This window comes from Rhineura floridana, chromosome 6, assembly GCF_030035675.1.
Source record: "Rhineura floridana isolate rRhiFlo1 chromosome 6, rRhiFlo1.hap2, whole genome shotgun sequence".
Classification (NCBI taxonomy): Eukaryota; Metazoa; Chordata; class Lepidosauria; order Squamata; family Rhineuridae; genus Rhineura; species Rhineura floridana.
This window is the reverse complement of record NC_084485.1, coordinates 100,973,650-100,997,146: the sequence shown is the minus strand read 5'-3', so window position 1 is coordinate 100,997,146 and position 23,497 is coordinate 100,973,650. Positions and strand designations below refer to the sequence as shown.

The window sequence follows — 23,497 nt, the reverse complement described above, 5'->3', positions numbered from 1 at the left end:
AGACATCGGTTCAGCACGTCGACAGACTCACCTGAAAAAGATGAAAAGGAGAAATAGAGCTGCGTGTCATCAGCATACTGATGGCAACGCACTCCAAAACTCCTGATGACCGCACCCAGCGGCTTCATATAGATATTAAAAAGCATGGGGGACAGAACTGACCCCTGCGGGACTCCATACTGGAGGTCCCAGGGTGTCGAGCAGTGCTCCCCAAGTACTACCCTCTGGAGACGACCCACCAAGTAGGAGCGGAACCACTGCCACACAGTACCGCCCACTCCCAGATCAGAGAGTCGTCCCAGAAGGATACCATGGTCAATGGTATCAAAAGCCGCTGAGAGATCAATAAGTATTACCCAATAAGTATTTGGGGGCAGAAACACTGTTACACCTTGAGAAGTATTGTGTTGGTAAACTATTGGTTGCTGTCTAAAGAGGGAGAATGACGCTATTTTTGAGAAAGGTTATACAGGGTGAGACCTTGTTAGGCAGTTACTTGCTATTCATTCTCCGTTAATCTATATTCCTGTAAGGGACCCTCTGTTGCGGAGATTATATATGGTGTCTCTTTGTAACTGCATTGTCGTCTCTAATATAAATTAGCAATAGTTGAGGTTTGAAAAAGTACAGAGCTTGTCTGAAAGAAATGGGATGTATTCGGTGTGGCATAAGGACATGTCTCCCCATTGCAGCCCGCTGCTTCTTCCAAAACATCTCCTGCGGGTTCAGGAAACCAGGAAAGGACTGGGATGTGGACTAGGGACTGCAGTGGGAGGGAGACTTGAGAAAATCAGGAGGCAGTGTATATGCATTTATGCTGGACTAGATGCAACCCTATGTTTTCAAAAAGTTCTGCCCACTAATCCAAGGCATGCATGTTAATTACAGCCACTCCATACAAAATTATTTTCTTACATTGGTGCCACTTCATATAGAAGAACCAGATGTGGGTCATAACGTGTGACAAATACATACCTCTCTAGTCAAATATACAAAAGATAGGAAGCTGCAGTTGGCAAGTGTGGTTTGGCTGCCTGTACAACTATGTGAAATAGACACCAACATTTTCACATGTTAAGGTGTATGTGCAATTTTCCTACACAAGGGGATTTGTTTATTGCTCTCCACCATTAGCTCAGCTAAGGAGCTTGGTGGGCACTACACCTAGAACATGCCTGTTCTGCCTTTCTGACCCAGCACCAAGAACAAACCCTCAAATTCAGATTGTCCTCTGATGAGAATGATGGAACTCTGATGGATGGTGGCAACTTCCTCACCACCCACCCATGGTCTGTGTTGTTGCACTGAGTACCTGGGGCACAGAGATATCCATGCAGGACAGAGATATCCATGAAGTGGCTAGGAAAATTCACTCTGTAAATGTTCTGTTCTCTTTTACTTTATCACATGGCTTGGACTCTGCATTGGCTTTCAGGACAGGTTGAGCCACATTTGCAGATTAAGAAAATTAAGGCTGCAGTTTTGCACCCAGTAATGTATCTTTAACTCATTGATCTCATTATTGGGCACAGAATTGTAGTCAGAATTGTTCTTGGTATCATTGTATGAGCACCCTACCAATTTGAGAAGAATCTTTATTTTAACTCTATGGATGTGAATTGCCTCCACTTTTAATCCTCCCCCCATCCTTATCCATATCACCTTGTCTTAGGTTTAGGTCTTTGAGTGAACTATAAAGCCTTGATGTATCTCAAGGTTTTAATAATGGTAATAATATTTCTCTAGTGTCTGTTACTGGAGGACCCAAGCACACTTTACAAACATTTATGAATACAGCCTTGTCACATTCCAGAGACATATGATCTCTATTTTACCAAGTTCCATTTCAGCAAGGTACTTAAGAACATGCCTTGCATTAAACACACAGGGCTCGACATTTATGTCATCACTTATCTGAGTTGGGGCCCTGAATGCCTAGGCATCTCCTATTTGAAAAGATGGTCATTATAGTTTTCTATTGTGTGACTGTGGCTAATAATGAGTTTTTGAGCAGGTTAAATAAATGTGCTACTTCACTGAAGTCATGTGGAATGCATGGCACATGGATACTCCCTTTGGCAGTTTTTTTTAAAAGTTGTAAATTAAACTTGACTGTGGTTCAAAGAACACTTTCCAAACGCAAAAAGGTCCCATGTTAGCTATCATGACACGCACCAGCGTTGAGGATGAGTTTATTACCACCATGTCATTTTATTATCCTGCTGTATTTACCAGGATTTCTTGAGTCAGTGGCTCTAGTAAACTACTCACCCAGAAGGAATCGTTCCTCCCTCTGTGTGAGTGGCTAACAGTGTCCCATGTAGCCTTATTCCCAAAATATTCAGAAAAGCAGTAGCAAAAACTATGAACTTGGTAGTAACATTAGACACATGGCAATGTGCCAGCTAGGAAAGCACAGCTGGGGTAATAGGTATGAATTTAGACCACCCCACCAACTGGTACAAAGAAGGATCATGTGTGTATTTTACTACAAAGTTGTTGTTAAAGGCTATGAAAATGAGTGGCTTGTCTAGCCTCTCAGATAAAGTATGAAATAAGACGATGGCTGACTCCTGGTCCTGTACCTTAAACTCAAGGCAATACTTCCTCCTAAGCTTGAAGTCATTTAGCATTTATATCGATATGATGGGAAATCTCTGTAGCTCAGCAGTGTATTCTTGATGCCAGACAGGCAGCCACACATCTTGATCAAATAGATTAATTTCCCCTCATGGTTATGATTTAGTTTTTAAAAGAAACAGAATAAAGGACATTTTAACGATGAAGACTTAGCTTGCCAAGTGTCAGATGTGTTGAGCAGTGTTTTCTCATTCTTTATTTTTAACACGTAGTGAAAAAATGACATTCTTGTCATGGTTTCTCCTTCCCTCCTTATTACAGTATGTACTTTTAAAAATTGCTTTGTGTCTGTTCACAGGATTTTTGGAAACTTTTTTCTTTTTCATATAATTTGTAGACCTCTGTTTCGTTTTTTTTACTTTAAAGATTAGCATATCATAGTGGCTCTCTGTGGAACAGAGTACTGTTTACACAAGACTTCAGCTGGGTCAGGCCTACATGTGGTAGGGGAACAGAATTGCACTGGGCCTGTGTACCAAGCCTGCCCAATAGCTACATTGAACAGAATGTTGGAATGGAGCCTACACGTATAAACCTGGACTGTGAGATCATTGCCTTCAAAATGAGAAGCAACATATAGGCCTTGAAATACAACTACAGTTTGGCTGCCAACCAAAATTGGAAACCCAGTTCAAAATGTGGCTTCCCAATCTCATTGAAAGTATGGATTGCTTGGACCAGGAACTGAAGATGGGACTTGAAGTGCATGAGGGATGTGAGGATGAGGAAAAGGGAAGCATGCAAGCCTTGAGGCCTGTGGTCACACATGTGAACTGAGCCTCTGCCCCTCTCACCTTCTCATTATTTTGAAGGAGCATTCTTTTGACTGTTTGGGGAGCCACAATAAACATGCACTGGTTAGGATACAAATATTTTAGTCTTGAGAATACTTTTGAAGACTAAATGTTTCTCCTTGCAACCCTTCCCCTTTCTGGAGGATCCCCCAGTCCTCTGGAACAGATTTTTGGAGGGTGCAGGTAGAAAAGAGAATTGGCCAAAGTCCATTCCTCCCCCCGAGCAAAACTCCACTTTAGTGATGCTCTTGTCAATGGGGACAAAGTCTGGATCCAAGCTACTGTCTTGAAACCAAACACTAGAATATCAATTAAGCTGGGAAATCTCATATTGGTCACATAACAAGAATACATACAGCTGTAAGTTTAGAAAATCAGTCAAATTGTAAATAGTCTCTAGGCTCCATGAAGAATAATACCAGAACAAAGAAAGAATTTAAATGTTTAAGAATGATTATTTGGCATAATTCTTACTAATCTTGAAGTCAGTGGTATCACAAATTTGCACACTCTCATCTAAACTAATGAAACCAACGGAGAACCAGCACCATTGTACCCTAAGCCTAGGATGGTATCTCTTTAGTTTCTATGGAACTAAAGCAACTATGTAGACTTATTTGTAGTCAAGAATAACAATTAAACATGCTGCATCATAATGTTTCTTCCATCTGTAATGTTAAAGACCCTTGTCAAATATACAAGCAGCTAAAGCTATGATTATATGGGTCAAAATGATGCACTTTTAACATTTTCACAACATAAATATTTCTGTAATGGGGACTTCAATCCATTCTCCTGCCCTTATGACAACTAAGGGAAGGGAAGCCTGGAGAAAGAATGTACTCTTTTATTTTGCTTTTTACTTTTGGATGTGGTTTTCCCTAATTATTTTTAATTAGTTACGCACAGGACATAAAACCTACGACTATTCTTTGGCTTGATACAGATGGAATGTCACATTATCATCACATGGTAAGGCATGTAATTTATTTACTTTACATAAACAGCCTCTACTTAAAACAACTTAATTCAGAACATTCCTTCATCAATGGGCAGCATTATGTAGACCTTAGTATATCATCTTGCATTAGCAACATAAAAAATAGCACCATTGTTTCCCCATGACTAGCATTTACAGTAAACAAAATGTTTTTTGAAGAGAATGTAAGCAAACTCGAGAGCAGCTGCCAGGAGATGAAATCTAGTCATACTGCTGCTGTCCAAAGCATGCTTTATATATGAGTAGGTTGTACTCTGCATATTTCAAAGGGGAACTTTTAACAGTTTTAGCATTTTGTAGGAGTGCATACAAACAAAATGAGCCTTTATCCTGCTGATTCGTAGGCAATATTTGAGGGAGGGGTTGGTTTTGTGCCAGATCTAAAAGAGACTTTACTCAGTAGATTATTCCCTAAACAACCAGGATTAAAATTAATTTTTTTGTGCAGTGCAAGACAAAGCACCAAAGTTGTGCAGGCTTTTCAAAAGTGCTGTGCTCTGTTATACATTTTTGTTGCGCTGCTTACAACTCTGGTCCAGCTTGTCCAGTTTCCTGTCTTTAAACAGTTTAGAGCTGAGATAGGCAATGTGAGGCCAACAGACTGTATTTGACTCCATCCTGCTACAACCATGTAGTGATTCACTGCCAGTCCAGTTCACCCAGAGGAGAAAGAAAGAAAAATTTTCCAAGTGAAAATGTTTGGGTGGTGGATAGAGAGCAGGATGCTGCCTGTGGCAGACATTTAAGACAGTGGGCTGAACTAATAAGTACTCTGGATCTCATTTTTTTCACTCTAGTGTTTAGGTGTCCCGTTGTGACGAACAGAGGAATCTGCCTTATACTGGCTGTGTTTAGATGGCTTGGATGGCATGATAAACTATGGTTAATGTGGTGGAAATGGTCCTAGGCAAGCCTCAACCTTCCATGGTTTCCCCCTCTTCCATTGTGGCTGCAAGGAGCTTAGAAGCTTTCACTTCCGTTTTTTTATTAACCACAGTTAATCATTGCATTCAAACTATAAACTGTGGCTAATCTTTATGGCAGCCTTTCCCAACGTTTGCTGGATTACAGTTCCCTTAATTCCTGACCATTGGGCATGCTGGCTGGGGCTGATGGGAATTGTAGTCCAGCAATGTCTGGGGACACAAATGTTGGGAAAGGCTGCTTTATGGTATGTTGAAACAAACCAGCTAGTTTGATGTTGTTGTTTTCAAACAAACCGTAGCTAAGATTATACACAGTTTGTTGGGTTTGGATGACACAATAAGGTGTAGTTAATCATAAATGGCATAAAATCTTTCCAAAGTCTTTCCTGTGGCTCCACTGGAAGGCATGTGAGCCTCAGGCTTGCTTAGGCACATTTCTGTCATAATAAACCATGGTTAATCATGTGACCCTGTGGCTGTTTTTTGGCCAATGTTCCATTTAACTCATTACTGTCTATACTAACTGACGATAGCTCTCCAGAGTTTGACAGGAGCTTTTCTCAACCCTACCTGGAGATGCTGAAGATTGTACATAAGATCTTCTGCATGTAGAACACAAGTATATGTGCTGCCACTGAGCTATGGCTCTGTTTGTCCTGATTATCTGGCAGATAGGCTACGACTGTTGCAGCATGGGCAATGGCTTGCACCTATGCAGTTAAAGCAGCATCTGTGTATGTTCCACTTGCTGTATAAAAGCTTTGCTGCATTTGGGAGGGTGGGAAGAGAAGTGATATAGAACTGAGCTTACAATTTTGACTCCAGGATCACCAAACACCATCAAATGTTCTTTTGTAGCACATTTACATTACAGGCAGCAGGTAATAGTGTTGCTTCTTTAGACGCCAGGGTTGGGTTTCCATCCTTTTGCCTATCAATGATGGTATACTGAGTACTAGATCATAGCACTGATCATTTGCTATTATCTGCTGAATAAAAAAATGTATTCTGAACTTTGTTATATAAGGCAATGAAAGTAACATCAAGTACGAAGAGAAGAATTCTCTCCTTGCTCTTGGTCAACTTGTTGGCATGGTTTTATTGTTGAGCCCTATTTTTAAGATTCTAGTGTGTGCCCTCTTTCTAATCTCAAGTCACTGCTTAGGACAGCTTTGGTAAGGCATTTAATCCACCCAACAGAGGAGGGTTTTTTTCTAGTGACCTTGACTTTTTTTTTAAGACTAGAAATTAGAATATCTTCCCATCAGATTTTTACATTTTTATATATCCAATCTGGTCATGTGGAAAATAGTGATAATTCATTTGTAAAGGGGTTTCTTGTCTTCCTTTCATGGTTTTAATGCTCTTATTGCCTGAGGAAATAGGTCCCACTGGCCTAGTAAGCCACAGTTAAAAAAAACACTATGGTTTGCCATGAACAAGCAATGTGCTGGTGCCCACTGCTCAAGTGTGCCTATTTCACTTCTTCCCCTACTCCTCCTTTTCCCCAGCTGGGAGGAAACAAACTGGCTTAGAGTTACATGTAAACCAGCACTTGTGGTTTGTTTTCCATCCAACAAACAGGAGCCAAGAAAGTCTTTTCTCCAGACAGTAGAGATGGAAGGATCTGTCAGCTTTGGTTCTCTCAGCTTTTCATTTTTCCAATCTTAAATTCCGTTCTCCACATTTCTGTAGCAATTTGCATTTTTTTTAAAAAAAAAAATCTTCATGAAAATTCTTCGGCATTTTAATGGGTTTCTCCCAATAAACATATTTTTGTTCGCAGTTTTGACTAATGTACACATTTTTGCAAGCTATTTTTCCTAATCTGCATTTTGTATGTTATATTCATTTTAATGCACACTTTAGATTAATATAAGTATTTTTATAAACATGGTTTGATTGGAGAACTTCATTGCAAAATTTGGATAAGTGTGAATTTTGAAGGATAGAGGACACCCTCTGGTAGTTCATAAGCTTAGAGAGCATTTGCAAGGCTTAACCCTCTCATGGTTTCAGAGTGCACAGTTTACCTTATTTGCCTGTAAAATGCATAGAAATGGGTCTTTGGGCAGGTTCTTAACACTGTTTGAAAATGCATGCATTCAGTCATCCTATTTGGAGAAAGGGGTATCTTTAGAGAATAAGGTCTTGATATCGGAAACTTGTGAGAGCACCACAGGATTTAAGGTAGTGTGGGAGCAGGACCTTGGTCGGATATCTCTTTGACAGACTTAGGGAAGAAAATCTGGATCCAGCAGCCACTCCACACGACCTCTGCAAGAGTTAAGGAATTTGCTCTTAAAGCAGTTCATCAGTGGCACCAGACACCGGTGTTACTTCATCATATCAGCAAGCAGATATCATCTAAATATTGTGGGAGTATGGGGGGAAGTGGGAACTTTATGTCACTTGTAGTGGACTTGCCCAGAAGTTTACAGATTCTGGGTGGCACTGTTTGTTTCTTTGATTGATTGATCGATCGATTGATATCCAGCCCTTCCTCACAGTAGGAGGGCTCCTACTGTTTAGCTTCATTTCATGAATAACTGGGCAAACAGTTGTTCTGAACCCAGCATTGGCTGTGTTGTTGCTTTGGAAACACAAAAAGGAAGACCAATGCATAAAGATCTTTTTTTTTTCATGTTGGCAGCTGCAGCGGACTTTTCAGTAATGGGCTGGATTGCCAGCTCATTTTCATGAGGAGCTTACACAGCACCATAGACCTAGCAGAGGACCTAAAGTGAAGGAAGCATTGTCAGATTCTTAGAAGTTTTTCATATTGTATATTGGTAAAAGTACCCTGGCACATGATCCTGCCCTTGGAGATTATACAGAGACATGTGTCTGAAGATTCGTTAATACTTTAGGCTGCAATCCAGCTCATGTCTACTCAGAAGTAAGCTCCATTGGATTCAGTGGGACTTACTCCCAGGTAAGTGTTTATTGGATTGTAGCCTTAATTTCTTTCAATGAAACTGTGAACTTAAAGAGAAAAATGGGCAATGTGACAATAACAGTACTCCAGTGCTTGTTAAAATTGTTATAGTTTATTGCTGTAACAGAAAATAATAAAGATACTTTCTCAAAAATTATCCAAGCATGGGCATATGAACCTTGGTTGCTGTTAATCTAAAATCTTTTTTGACTCACCCAGCCATTTGAAATATTATGCCTGCTCTTGTGCTGAATGGAGTATTGCCAGCCTAAGATCAATTGATGAAATACCTCTAGTAACATAACTCGTTTTCAACTCATGAAACTTGAGTTCTTTTCATGGTTTGTGTCTTTAACAGCTGTGTGGCAAGTCAAAATTAAACAGGTTAAGCATTCTAATACAGTAGGGCCCTGCTTACCGGCGTTCCATTTTCCGGCATTCTGCTGATGCGGCGGCTTTCAATTAGGGGAAATTCCCCGTTTTAAGGCTGGTTTTGCGCTTTTGTGTCATTTTCACGCATCGCTCCCCATTATCTTCAATGGGTTCCACTTTACGGTGATTTCTGCTTTACGGCGGCAGTCCGGAATGGAACCTGCCGTATAAGCGGGGCCCGCCTGTATGGGAATATGATTAAGGGAAAAGCTTTACCTGTTGAGATTCTGTCTGTCAGACATTTTATTACTATACTTGTGTGTGGTCCTAATTTATTTTTGGTCTATCCAACCCACCTCCAAAAGAGGATACAAATTTGCCTATGACACAATTTATGCAAATTTGTATCCTCTTTTGCAAGTGGTGTAGAAGACCCAATCCACATACAGCACACCGGGCTCATTAAATCATTTTGACACCCCTGGACTTACTCCCAGATAAGTGTGTATAAGACTGCAGCCTCAAGTGCCACTCTTGAGATTATTTTGTAAGAGACCAAGTTTTGGTTGTATTAATGTTTGCATGGTGTTTTTGTTTTTTGCATCAGGTGAGGCTTTAATCTGTCTAGTAGAGAGATGCTACATATTAGGAAGAAAAATGGTTGGAACTCAGTTATTCTTTTGACCTATAAATACTGCATGATTTGATCTTTTTTCCCATTGCATAAAAGACTGCTTTGTTTCTCCAAAGACATATGTCTTAATATGTGGCACAGCTGTAATTAGAGTGTGAATTTTAAAATACAGCCTTCAGTGTGCATCACATTGCAGGCCGAGGCTACAGATATGATAGATACTTTGGAGGCAAACTGCAAACTTCTCCAGTGATTTAATATTCTATACTATGTAGATGAAATAGTAAGCTATTAACTTCAGTGGCAGACATAGAAATGCATATGAGATGTATGACTATAAAGCTTCAGACATATACACAACCAGCCATACAGATATGCACAAACACACACTGACCTGGCAAACTTCATTCCTTATGTGAAGGTTTACCATTCAACAATCATTCATGAACTTTGATACATTACTTTTCCACTCTGTGTTTCTTGTCGATCTCTTCCCAGAATGTGTTTTGCAAAAAAAACTGACAATAGATATCAAGCGAAATGAAAACTTAAACTATTAATTATATCAGTGCTATGTATAGTAGTTTGAACATTACTATAAATACTCCTAAATACCTATTCCTTCTTTGAGACATATATATTTTATTTCTTTTCTTTTAAAAAAAGAGGTGCATTGGTTTGGCATCACTTAATAGCAATTACATTTTAAGAGGCGTAAATAACTTGCTATCCAGACATTACAAATATCCAGGTGCTCTGTATGTGCTGATGACAACAAAATTGAAAAGAAAGACTGCAATAATTCTGACTGGTTTTCTCTGCAGAAGATATTGATTATTTGTGTGTGGTGAGAGATTTGGAAAATTCAATTAAAGGAGTTGTGCAAAGGTTTCATAAATTTTCCTTGTACAGCGTGTACACAGACACTGTTGCGTATTAAATCAATGCAGCACTTCACAATATATTTTCTTTGAAACATAAAAATAAATAACATTTAAACAGTTCTGCTTACTACAGAAACAAGTTTTATTTTCTGTGAAGCATTTAGTCATGTGCTATCACTGACTCATACACATTTGCCAGCTGTAACAAATTTTATAGACATTTTCTCCAGAGACATAGCTCATGTACTATGAATTTTTAAATGAGCAAATGGTGAAGAGGGGATGTCAGCAATATAAAAATTGATCAGTTAAAAGATAAAAGCATAAGTAAAGAGATTTGTATGGTAGTCTTAATAGGTTTTATTAAATAAAAATACCATAAAAGAACAGTAATGAATAGACTGAACGTTTTAACTGTGGTTGAGATGGAGAAAAATTATTCTGGCACATTTAAAAGAAGATTGGTTTTATATCACCAGACAGGTGGCCATTTTTTCTTCTGTCCCTCTCCACTTTAGAGCTTCATGGTTTAAAGCATTCAAACTTGCATACACATGCACAAAAGAGAGTAAACTTTCAACTAGATCATGACCTCTTCTTCTGATGGTAGATGGGTAGAGGAACTGAAGATTCTCTTCCACTTCAGACTAGCAAATCAGGTTAGTTGTTTATAAAAGACTTGTGCAATTCCCATTGATCTGGACAGGTCTATTGAAGTTGAACTACAAAGTTGACTAAAGTACATTGCACATCAGCACAGTTGATTCCAATTGAACTCGGAGCCTGTGTGGTGCAGCGACTGGGATCTGTAGGAAGATCTGTAGCTCAGTAGTAAAGTGTTCCCTTTGCATGCAAAAGATCCCAGGTCCAATCCTAAGTAGGGCTGGGAAGGACTCCTGGCTGCCAGTCAGTGTCGTTAACACCAAGCCAGATGGACCAAACACCTGACTTGGTAACCCCAAATCCCAATAGAGCATTGAACCTTGGAAAAGTTAATATCTCGCTGCTAGACTTCCTTGTGAGACTAAAATGCTCTTTGGAGCATTGTAACAAACCCAATGGAGAGACATACAGACCAGAGATGTGACATGCAGTTATAGTAAACATGGAACAGAATGTAGGCGGCAGATGACAGGACTGAGCCCTGGATCTCCTGCTTTTTTGGAAACTTTTAACATTTGACTTTGCTTACAGGGTATGTGGGTACACTGCACAGTGCTCCCTAGCCACCTACCATCTTAATTTCCCAGGGATATCTATACATACCAATCGGCTTCTGCAGTTTTTAGGAAAATTTGTGCCATGAGCCTGTATCCAGTCACAGTTTTTCCCAACCTGGTGCCCTCCAGGTGCTTTGGACTCCAACTCCGATCATTCCCAGCTGTCCTGGCTGGGGGCTTATAGGAGTTGTAGTCCAAAATGTCTGGAGATCACCAGGCTGAGAAAGGCTGCCTAGCAACAGGCCTGACAAAATAGCTTCCTTATTGTAGGCACATAATTGAGTTGCTGGTACACTTGAAGTTTTTCTTCATTTCAGTTTTTAACCTGCCAGATCCCGAGAGCTTGGAGCACTAACAACCCATTGAAAAATTAGGATAAGCATCTATTTTGACCAGTGTTATAAGTTGTTAAAATAAAATCTTCAACATTTGCATTGATTTTAATTAACATAAATTGCTTTAAATGTTCTGCATAATGACCACATTCCAGTGAAATCAGTGGGCTGCATGTCACATTGTGGCCAATGACTCTTGCTTCTGTTATATTTGCAGTTTCTATATTCTAGGTATAAACTAAAATACAGAATTTATTTTTTTTGTTGTTAAGTGAAACCATTGTGAAAATTGCTTTTGTTCTACAGAATATCTCCAACCCTTCAACAACTCTGAGTTCCTTAAATCCCTCATTGACTAAGGTGAGGAGACCTTCACATTTTAACAGATGAGAATGAAGTCTGTAATTGAAAGTACAGTAAAATGTATATATTTATTTGGAATTGTGGGACTAAATTTATAGCATTCCTTGATTAACAACTCTTAATGTTAAAGGAGGAACTATTTTCACTGGTATTCACTTAACTGAATGTCTTAGTATTAATTATTAATATTTTCTCTGCAGACTGATGATTCTTTAATTCCCAAAATGTATTCCAATCAATATGCTGGAATAGTTCAGACATAATGTTTTTCAAAAAGGCATTATTTAACCCATGTGTGTATGTCAGAATGTAATTCTGCAGTTGCATTGTTCATATGGAACACACTCAATTTTTAAAAAACGTTAATGTTTGTGTTTTCATCCATCCAAAGAAATATTTGTTGGTATGTTACCACATGAAGTGCAGTCTGTTTTTGGACAGGCATCAAAGCAAACCTAGCAAGTATTTGAACAATTTTTTTCTTGCCAACTTAGGAAATTCTAGTTTACTTCAGAGCTCAAGATGTATAATTTAAAAATTGTTCAAAATGAGATTATTTCCAACTTTGACCAGGCTCCCATGTACAAAGGCAAAATTTGCTTTGAAACATGATTTATAAAAGCATGCTGTGTTGTTTCCCGTTTTCCCCCAGGAATGCATGGGCAGAATTTCTAGCTGAAACAAGTGTTCATGAATGAAATTTTTCACCTCTGAGTACCAGCATTTCCACTTATGCACCAGGGGAGCATCAATATCACACTTTTCTCCAAGGTTCACTTCACATCCATAAATTGGATATGACGAAATGGTGTTTATGCACCATTTGAATGGAGTAGGTCTCATTTGTGTGATCTACCCTGGGCCACCTGGGTGAGGAATAAATATTTCATCAATTGGACCACTGAACTCTCATCATGTAAACTTTTTCATTCCAGTGCTTTGTACAGTATACTGGCCCAGAGGATGGGTATAGGGACAGCATGATCCTGTTCCCCTACAACAAGCAGACACTATATGCTTTACGAGAAACATGTATAGGACACAAGACCCTAGACAAACATACTCAAGCTATCTTGCTGCATAGAACTACTATATAGCATAATTTTAATAGAATTCTGTACTTTCTTTTTTTTTATCATTAATTTTTATTCAAATTTTCAAAGACAAAAAACAAAACAAAAACAATTAAACAATAAAATAAAATGTTGACTTCCGATTTGTCGCAGATCAGTTATAGGTCTACAATATATAAGAATCCTGTCTCTAAAATTATATTATAAAATCATTTTCCTCCAGTAGTTATCTTAATTAATCATCAAATCTCATAAACATTACTTTATTCTTTCCACAAAAAGTCAAAGAGAGGTTTCAATTCCTTGAGAGATATATCTTTCAATTTTTCTCCAAATAAACATGTCGCTTAATCCATCTGATTCAAATCTGTTAGGCCCAATAATTTCAATAGCCATTCTTCCATTATCTGTATTAATTCCATCTTCCATCTTCAATAATCCTGTTAAGTCCAGTAATTTCAGTAGCCATTCTTCCATTATCAGTATCCCATAATAAACTTGTTGTCATAGCCATAGTCCAAATAAACATATTGATTAATCCATCTCGTCAAATCTGTTAGGTCCAATAATTTCCATAACCATTCTTCCATTATCAATATTAATTCCATCTTCCATCTTCAATAGTCCTGTTAAATCCAGTGGTTTCAGTATCCATTCATCCATTATCAGTATCCCATGATGATCTTGCTGTCATAGCCATAGTCATATAACAAGAGTCTGATGGGAATTTCCCCCATCACAAATATGTCCTTGCCATCAATTCTGAATATGTTGCTGAAATATTGTTGTAAAGTCACATCTCTGCTCTTCTTTTTTACAAAATGCACTGGCTCATCTCTTAAAAGTTTTTCCATTGTCACATATTTGTAGTTAATTCCATAAATTTTTTCTATGTCAAGCCCCATCACATCATTCCAGTCAAGAATTCTGAATATGTTGCTGAAATATTGCTGCAAAGTCATATCTCTGTTCTTCTTTTTTACAAAATGCACTGGCTCATCTCTTAAGAGTTTCTCCACTGTCACATATCTGTAGCCAACTCCATAGATTTTTTCTATGTCAAGCTCCATCACATCATTCCAGTCCAGAAAATTATCCAAGACATTGATAACTTTACCACCAAAATCTTCATTAATTTCTTCAGAGACAACGTTGAATTCCAAACAGTAAACTTTATTTCTAACATCCATAAACTCCAAATCTTTTTCCAATTTCACATTTGTTCCAATCTCCAGGGCTTGTAGCTTCCCTTTAATTTTTCTTTTCTCATCTCTAATCTCATCAAACACCTCTCTCACAGAATCCCCTATTTCTTTAAGCTCCTGCGTCATTTTGTTAAATTCAATTTTCATCTCCTGTCTACCCTGTCTCAGGGTTTGTTTCATTATCTCAATCTCACCCATTATTTTCTGAAACATAATTTCTTCCATGGTCTCAATCACTTTCCTGGTTGTCATTCTTAAAACCACAGAAACAAAAATTATTTCAGCCACAATTGGGTTAATATTACAGGCTTGCTGACATCAGTGTAGACAATAAAGCCGGCCTTATCTTTTATGTGTTCAGGAATACAAAACAAACTTAGTTCCCAACATCAAAACAATTAGTGGCGTCATGAACAAGCAGATTCGTCAAAATGAAATAGACTCAAAAAAAATTTTTTTTTCCCCCTCCTCGAAATAGAAATCCCTCTTCCGTTGGTATCTTTAGAATGCACCTCCAGGACAGCTTTTTGCAATAAAAACAAATATAAGCTTTTTCGATTTCTTTCCTCCTTAATTTCGTGAGTGAAAGAGAAAAGCCATAACTCACCCAGAAGTTCTTCACAGCTGATTCATTGACAAATCTCTTTTTTGCTGCAACAATTTAAACCAAGTGAAAAAAGAAAATAGAAAGAAGGATGCTTATCTGCCTGTTAGAGTCCGTTTTTCTTTGAAGAAAAGATAAACGTGTCGCTGTAATCAGCTAGAGCTTGATGAAAGTCCGTCCGGCATTGCAGTTTGAACCTTCTCTCATAAATAAATGAAATCCAGTCCTCCCCACAAAAACAGGCTTTGTGGTTAATCTCTACGTTTCTCCCTGTCCGGGAGAAAATCTTTACCAGTCAAAAAGAACGTTTTGACTGATTTTAAAGCTGAAAAAGCTTCTTCTGAGACGAGAGCTCGACTCAGAGGCAGCACAGGCAAAGCAACCCTTCCCGGAAGTCTAGAATTCTGTACTTTCTGAAGCATAATGAAGATATCCCAAGTCTTGCCTTGCAGGCAAACGTTAAGTTCATTGAGTCTGTCAAATATGTCAGCCAAGTACCCCAAGCAAAGCTAGAAAAAGTTTGTCAAGGAAGTGACAACTCATCACAATGTATGGCTTTCCTTTCTGAGTTTACAGACTCCTACAGATTCTTACTACACTGTCACTTTTTGTAAAATCTGCAGTTTTTCATAGCTGTGGTAAGAACTATGTATGCTTCATTTAAATTTGTTTTTGTAGCTAGTACCTAGTACTTTACCCATTCCACATGGCCACTGTTGTATCTGACAGGAGCTTACATGTCATCTCTTCAAAACATCTTAATTCTGTTACTTGCTCCATATTAGCTGATGTAGAAGTTTTGAAAAATCTATTAGTAGTTCTTGTTGTCAGTCAGTGATAAAATAAGAATTTTTCAATCTCAGATGACCCAGTATAGCAAACATAGGCCACTGTTTCTGTGTTTCTAGATCTGTTAGCATTGTCATCTACATGTAGTGCAAAAAGCAAGGACTTGGCTTTTGAGCATTAACTGGCTTGTAGGAGGAGGAGGAGTAGCAATATCTATTACTTGTCCTTCACCAGAAGGTCCCAGCATGGGTCATAACAATACAGAATACAGTAAAAACAATCTAAAACATAGAATCATAGAATAGTAGAGTTGGAAGGGACCTATGAGGCCATCAAGCCCAACCCCCTGCTCCATGCAGGAATCCAACTTAAAGCATGCCTGATAGGTGGCTGTCCATCTGCCTTTTGAATGCCTCCAGTGTTGGAGAGCCCACCACCTCCCTAGGTAATTGGTTTCATTGTCATACCACTCTAACAGCTAGAAGGTTTTTCCTGAAGGTCAATCAAAATCTGGCATCCTATAACTTGAGCCCATTATTCAGTGTCCTGCACTCTGGGATTATCAAGAAGTGATTCTTTCCCTCCTCTGTGTGACAACCTTTTAAGTACTTGAAGAATACTATCATATCTCCCTTCAGTCTTCTCTTCTGAAAGCTAAACATGCCCACTTCTTTAAGTCTCTCCCCTGATCATCCTCACCTTCCTCTGAACCTGTTCCAGTTTGTCTGCATCTTAAAGTGTGATGTCAAGAATTGGATGCAGTACTCAAGATGAAGTCTTATGTGCCTCCAATATTATCACGACTTATGGCAACCCTATGAATCATTGACCTCCAATAGCATCTGTCATGAACCACCAGATCTTGCAAGTTCAGGTCTGTGGCTTCCTTTATGGAATCAACCCATCTCTTGTTTGGCCTTCCTCTTTTTCTACTCCCTTCTGTTTTTCCCAGCGTTATTGGCTTTTCTAGTGAATCATGGCTTCTCATTATGTGTCCAAAGTACAGTAACCTCAGTTTCATCATTTTAGCTTCTAGTGATAGTTCTGGTTTAATTTGTTCTAACACCCAATTATTGGTCTTTTTTGCAGTCCATGGTATGCGCAAAGCTCTCCTCCAACACCACATTTCAAATGAGTTGATTTTTCTCTTACCCGCTTTTTTCACTGACCAACTTTCACATCCATACATAGAGATCGGAAATACAATGGTCTAAACCAGTGGTTCCCAACCTTTATGAGCATGGGACCCCCTTTATAAGCTGAAAATGTTTTGTGACCCCCTCCCCCCAGGGAGGCAGGCTGGCTGCCAGGAAGGAAGTGGGAAAGCAGCCTTTCTGTGCAGCCTTGCTTCTTTTTGCTTCACAAAAAGCCCTCTCCTCTCATTCTAAGTAAGGGCATTGCCAGTAGTGGCAGTGCAAGGAGACGGGAATCAGAGATAGTAATCCCCTCTTCTTCCTGGTAGCTCCACCCTCAGCCTCCTTTGGCATCTGCCACGTATTTAATAGGCAGATGCCTGCCCTTAGTGCGCCTGAAAGACACTCTGGTGCTTCAGCAAAGGCCTCCCCTCTCGTTTGGAGCAAGGGGGAGGTGTCATCTGCAGCACCAGTGGAAAGCAGACAGTGTAGAGGGAGTGAAGACTTTAAAAAAAATTATTAAATAATTCATTTCTTTACTGTTCACGGCCCCCTCTGGATTACTTTGCGGCCCCCCTGGGGGTCCCGGCCCCAGGTTGGGAACCACTGGTCTAAATGATCCTGACTTTAGTGTTCACTGATACATCTTTGCATTTGAGGACCTTTTCTAGTTCTCTCATAGCTGCCCTCCCCAGTCCTAGCCTTCTTCTGATTTCTTGACTATTGTTTCCATTTTGGTTAATGACTGTGCCGAGGTATTGATAATCCTTGACAAGTTCAATGTCCTCATTGTCAGCTTTAAAGTTACATAAATCTTCTGTTGTCATTACTTTAGTCTTCTTGACATTCAGCTATAGTCCTGCTTTTGTGCTTTCCTCTTTAACTTTCATTAGCATTTGTTTCAAATCATTACTGGTTCCTACTAGTAGTATGGCATTGTCTGCATATCTTAAATTTTTGATATTTCTCCCTCCAATTTTCACACCTCCTTCATCTTGGTCCAATCCTGCTTTCCGTATGATACGTTCTGTGTATAGATTAAACAAATAGGGTGATAAAATACACCCCTGTATCACACCCTTTCTGATTGGGAACCAATGGGTTTCTCCATATTCTGTCATTACAGTAGCCTCTTGTGCAGAGTATAGGTTGCGCATCAAAACAATCAGATGCTGTGGCACCCGCATTTCTTTTAAAGCATTCCATAGTTTTTCATGATCTATGCAATCAAAGGCTTTGCTGTAATCTATAAAGTACAGGGTGATTTCCTTCTGAACTTCCTTGGTCCGTTTCATGAAGATGAAGCCTAACCAGTGCCATACAGGAGAACTAGTACTTCACGCACTTTGGAAACTATACTTCTGTTAATGCAGCCTAAAATAGTATTTGCCTTTTTTGTAGCCGTGTTGCACTGTTGGCTCATATTCAGTTTGTGATCAACAACAATTCCAAGATCCTTCTCACATGTAGTATGGCTGAGCCAAATATCCCTCATCTTATAACTGTGTTTTATTTTTTTCCTAGGTGTAGAACTCTACACTTATCCCTGTTAAATTTCATTCTGTTATTTTCAGCCCATTGCTCCAGCCGATCAAGATCCCTTTGAATTTTGTTTTGTCCTACTGGCCTTTTTGTGCAAACTGTGGTGTTTGACTATGGAAGGCTTAGGTGTTTTGTATACATTGATATTGCTAAGCAGTGCAATATTTTTGCTAATAGAACGGACATGGCTGCTTTGCTCTTGTCACAATATATAAGACCTCATTATGCTTCAAATAATTCAGAAGACTTTGTTCCACTGAAGTTAGTGAGGCCTATTTCTGAGTAGACATGCATAGAATTGTGCTGTTGTTGAGCTTGCTTTGTTAAAAATAAAGTTGATATTTCTCTTTTGAAGGCAGGATATCTTTTCCGAATGGCATTTTAACAAATGGTTACCTAATTAATTTATTTAATGGTTTCATGCTATAACAATAAGGTGACAATTTTGACTATAGACAAAGATGTAGCTGTTTGTTTTTAATTCAAAATGTGAATCCTCACCTCTGTCACTCTTGACCATTGCCCTTCCAGTTTTCTTTCTCCCACTCAAATTCCTGTTTCTGGCCTTCTTCTCTGCCCCTTCTTTCCTGTTGCCCACTTTCTCTACTTTCTGGCCCTCGTTTCCTAAGCTGTGCTGCTAATCTTGGCTTATTAGCCACCTGGATTCTTTCTTAAGCCAGCAGCTACTTCCATCATCATCATCATCATCATAAATTTTATATCTAGGCCGCCTATCTGGCCGTGTCAGCGGCCACTCTAGGCGGCGTACAAAATCAAGTAAAATACAACATACAGTCTTCTTCGTTCATGATTTACAGAGGCCAAGTAGGCTTGAGAGTGCAGAGGGTCTCTCTGCAAGCACAACCAGCAGAATAATCTAGCTATTGAAAGACCTCTCAGTTTAGGATCTCCCCAGGCTGATTGAGCCAATGATAGGGTACCTCTGTGAACCATCTCCACTTGCAGAGAGATCCAGTGGTTGCCACTACTGCATTACTGCTTGAATCAGCCACTCTCCAGCCAGAGCAAGTCTGCAGCAGCATCCAACGCCTGTACCATGCTGTTCCAAGGAAAAAGTGGGCACTATGACCATGGCTGGTAGCAGGAATGTGAAAAGCAATGCATTAAATAAATAGCTTATTGTCCCTCTCCATGGCACAAAATGCATCAAGGAAATGCCAGGCACAGCAGTAGATTCTTTGCCATCTGTCACAATCTAAAAGTAAGCTGTCTGTAAGTGTAGCATTCACCCCCACCCTAATGCTTATATGCACATTCAGAAGGTGTCTCTGAAGTCATGTATCCTTTTGATGCTTGCTAATGGATACAACACAGCAAGATATTCATGCCAGGAAAGCAAACTGAAGTCTCAATACTTGGTTGATGGGACCCAAAGTTGCCCTAGAACAGTGGCTGATTGTTCCTGCTCTACTGATGCAGTGGACTGTGGCCGGCACAACCTGGCCTGATCAAGTGGTAAATACCAGTTTCACATAAAACAAAGCACTGTCCTGCGAATTGTTAGTTAAACATTCAGCTCTGTATGCAAAGTTTATCTCTATCAAACTACCCTCTACTTTCCGTTAGTCAGCAGTCCTATCTGCTTTATACATTTACAGCTGTATTATATCACTTTAAACAGCCATGGCTTTCTCCAAAGAATCTTGGGAACTGTAGTTTGTTAAGGATGCTGAGAGTTGTTAGGAGACACCTATTTCCCTCACAGAGCTACAGTTACCAGAGTGGTTTAGCAATGAATCTCTCTTCACAGGGAATTGTAGCTTTGTGAAGAGAATAGGGGTCTCCTAATAACTCTCAGCACCCATAACAAACTACAGTAGCCAGAATTCTTTGTGGGAACCCATTATACTTTAAAATGTTATAATACTGCTTTAAATGTATTATTCACTAACAGGCAAAAAAGCTTGCAGTTTAAGAACGTACCTATAGCCCACAGCTATTTCTATCAAACTTTAAAAAGCAGGGAAATTGGGCAGCTATAGTGAATGCACCAGGGGAGCAGGACACCTGACCTCCTCTCTGAGATATTGGACTGCCCTACAAATTGGTCAAAATGCAAACACCATTTGGGTTGGTCTTTCACAGTCCAATCCACTTGCTGTGTAGCTTGGAAGAATTTGGTAACATGTGCCTCTGAGCATATGGTGAGTGGTGGCAACACCTGCAATCATCCCAAACAATAATAAGACGACACGTGCTGCGCTGATCTTGTTTTAGCAGGGAGGAAGCAACATTATTAAGTCAGTTGATATAGTTCAGATGGTCACTGTAAGTTTTGTAAGGTTTTGTTTTGAAATGAGCTTATGGGAAGCATCAGAATGGCATGGGGGGTATTTTCAATTTAACGTTGTGGAATGTGAAAAATCCACACTGGCTGTAGTATACAGCCACTCTCGTGGCTGCTGTATAATTAAGTGTAGATGAGACTTTTTATCTCTTAATTAGAAAATCACCTCCTGTTATTCCAAAACAACTATGAAAGAAACTGAAGTTTGCTGAACGTAGTCACAAACTACAGAACATATTCAAATCCAAGGATGCTATATAATATGTCCTACTTTGTATTTATTCTAATCATTTTTATCCCACCTTTCCCACAAATCATTCCAAGACTGAAGTTTTCTAATTGGTTCATAGTCGTAGTAACCAAAATCCAAGTATTTTATTTGTCATTACATATTTCCAACCTTACTCTCTTGCATTATTAAACTGACTCACGGACTTGCCTCATGTTAAATGAACTAAATACAGGGAAGCATTTGTATTGTAATATCCAATATATTATCATATCCTTTAAAGGAAGTGGGATAGTCCATTTTTGCATGGTGTGTATATATTCAATAAAGCTAGAGCTAAAACACTTATTTACAGTTTAAATAGGACATTCAAAGGGTAACAATAGTATCTAATTGTTTATTTTAATTATTTTTTAGCCCACATAGGCCATATCTGAAGAATATATTCTGCTTGGCTGCAAGATTCTACAACTGCATGATCCTACTTAAAAGGTTGAAAAAAATGCCTGTAAATCTATCTCCCCAGCAAATACCAGCTAAGGATTGCTCAGTGCACTAGGCAGGTGCACATCTAGATACAGTTTCTTGCATCTAATTTAAACTTTACAATCTGCACAACCAGATAATCTCAATGTAAATAATACACTTCTCCCTAGCTCTTTTATGCAAATGTGTAATGGCACAAGCTGAGCTACTTCTATGTAGTTACAAGGCACTGTACTTGCCCTACCTTGGTGGTAAAATGCCTCAGTGAGCTTTTCCTCATGTTTGGGAAGAAGAGCTGTGTTTAGGGACAGACGCTATTTCCCAGGCCTTCAAACAAACTGTAAATTTCACAGTAATGACATGCTCTATGCTTTCTCTGAAGGAGTGCCAGTTTAATCACAAACAATGAAGACTGCTTGCCAACATGCAGGGCATTGTTTATGCAACTTATCAGCACACCCAAAAGGAAGCAATTTTCCATCTAGCTTTGACTCGTACGATCCATTTGCTAGCAAAATATTATGTGCCTCTAATACAACATTTGCCAATGCTTTTTTAGTTGTTATGGTTTTCAAAAATGCCACATAAGTCTAGTTTTTCACTACTAGCAAAACCATGTACATTCTCTGTGTGATGTCTGAACTCATGCTGCTAAACCATTAAAATGCAACCATATAGAGATTAACATTTGTCTGCACTAGTACCTGCAGGAACAGGAATCGGTGAAAGTACTTCTACTATGTATTGAGATACGCACATGATCTCACATTTCAGTCAAAATAGTATGAACCATACTGGAATGTTCAGAGGGCAGCGTACATCTTTAATAGGTTTTTAAAATAGATTATTTTAATGGAAGTTTAGGTGGTGGAGAGAGACCTTTGTTACTTTTTTTAAAAGCATGTACCATCACAGATGACTGATATTGACATGCCAGCCTAACCATTTCAGGTATAAGCAGAGAACAGAGCTTTAAAAATGTGCTTTTTTCTGTATATATGTCCTTTATGATTGCTTGGAGCTGAAAAACAGAGTGGAATTCCACCTTGCAGCAAGGTTTTCCTAACCCCCCCTTTTTTGTACTGCATCCCCTTCTATTCCCCCAAAAGCCACTTTTTATTTATTTATTTATTATTTCAATTTATATACCGCCCTTAGCGAAATAGCTCTCAGGGCGGTGAACAAACAAAATAAAATACAATATACCATAATAAAAATACAGTTAGGGGACTTTACAGAACAGATTTACAGGCTGTAGGAGGAGTGGGAACAAATTGGTAGAAAGTGTGGCGCCCTCTGCTCTGACATGGACCCTAAGTACCTGCTGCCCATAAGAAGCTAAACAGATAGTAATAAGTTGATTGTTCGGGGGGGGGGGAATCATTTTCTGATTTCAAAACAAATTGTCACTTATAATTAGCTCACAACTGTCTAATACAATAAAACTTTCAAAAGGTTATTTTCGGACTTCCGGGAAGGGTGACTTAGCCTGTGCCTGCTTTTGAGACGGGCTCCTGCCTCAAAAGAAGCTTATTCAGATATATCAGTCAGATTTTTTTTTTTTTTGACTGATTAAACTTCTCCCGGGTAGGGAGAAACGAAGAGATTAACCTCAAAGCCTATTTTTGTTGGGACGACCAGATCTCATTAATTTATGGGACGAGGTCCAGCCGACGAAGGTGGGACGGATTTTCAACAACAAGCTCTATCTGATAAAGCGAACGTTCATCTTATCTTCTAAGAGAGAACGCACTAACAGGCAAGCACCCTTCTTTCTATATTTTTCTTTTACTTGACTTAAATTGTTGCTGTTTAAAAGAGATTTGCCAGATTGATCGGTTTTTGACATCTCACTGGGGAGCCATAACTTCTCTCTGCTACTCACTAATTAATAGCTTATCTCTGTTTTTGTTGCAAAAAGCTGTCCTGGATTTGCATTCTAAAGATATACACAGAAGAGGGATTTCTATTCCAGATTTTTATTTTGAAGAATATTATATTGTCTGAGACTACTCTCTTTTT

General features: G+C 39.0%; 1 protein-coding gene across 7 annotated transcripts in view; it reads left to right on the top strand.

Annotated features, from left to right (window-relative positions):
* ITGB3BP (integrin subunit beta 3 binding protein) overlaps positions 1-21,859 on the top strand; it is a 67,738-nt gene extending 45,879 nt beyond the window's left edge. For 4 of the 7 annotated variants that reach the window (XM_061633303.1, XM_061633308.1, XM_061633305.1 and 1 more), the window contains 2 exons: positions 12,050-12,103; positions 12,759-12,832. In XM_061633303.1, coding sequence (XP_061489287.1) covers positions 12,050-12,103; positions 12,759-12,785 — 81 coding nt within the window. In that variant the 3' untranslated portion in view covers positions 12,786-12,832. Of the gene's footprint in view, positions 1-8,013; positions 8,075-12,049; positions 12,104-12,758; positions 12,833-21,406 lie in introns of those variants that run through there. The other 3 variants (XM_061633306.1, XM_061633304.1, XM_061633309.1) reach the window with 2 other exon arrangements.
* The last annotated feature ends 1,638 nt before the right edge of the window (positions 21,860-23,497 follow it).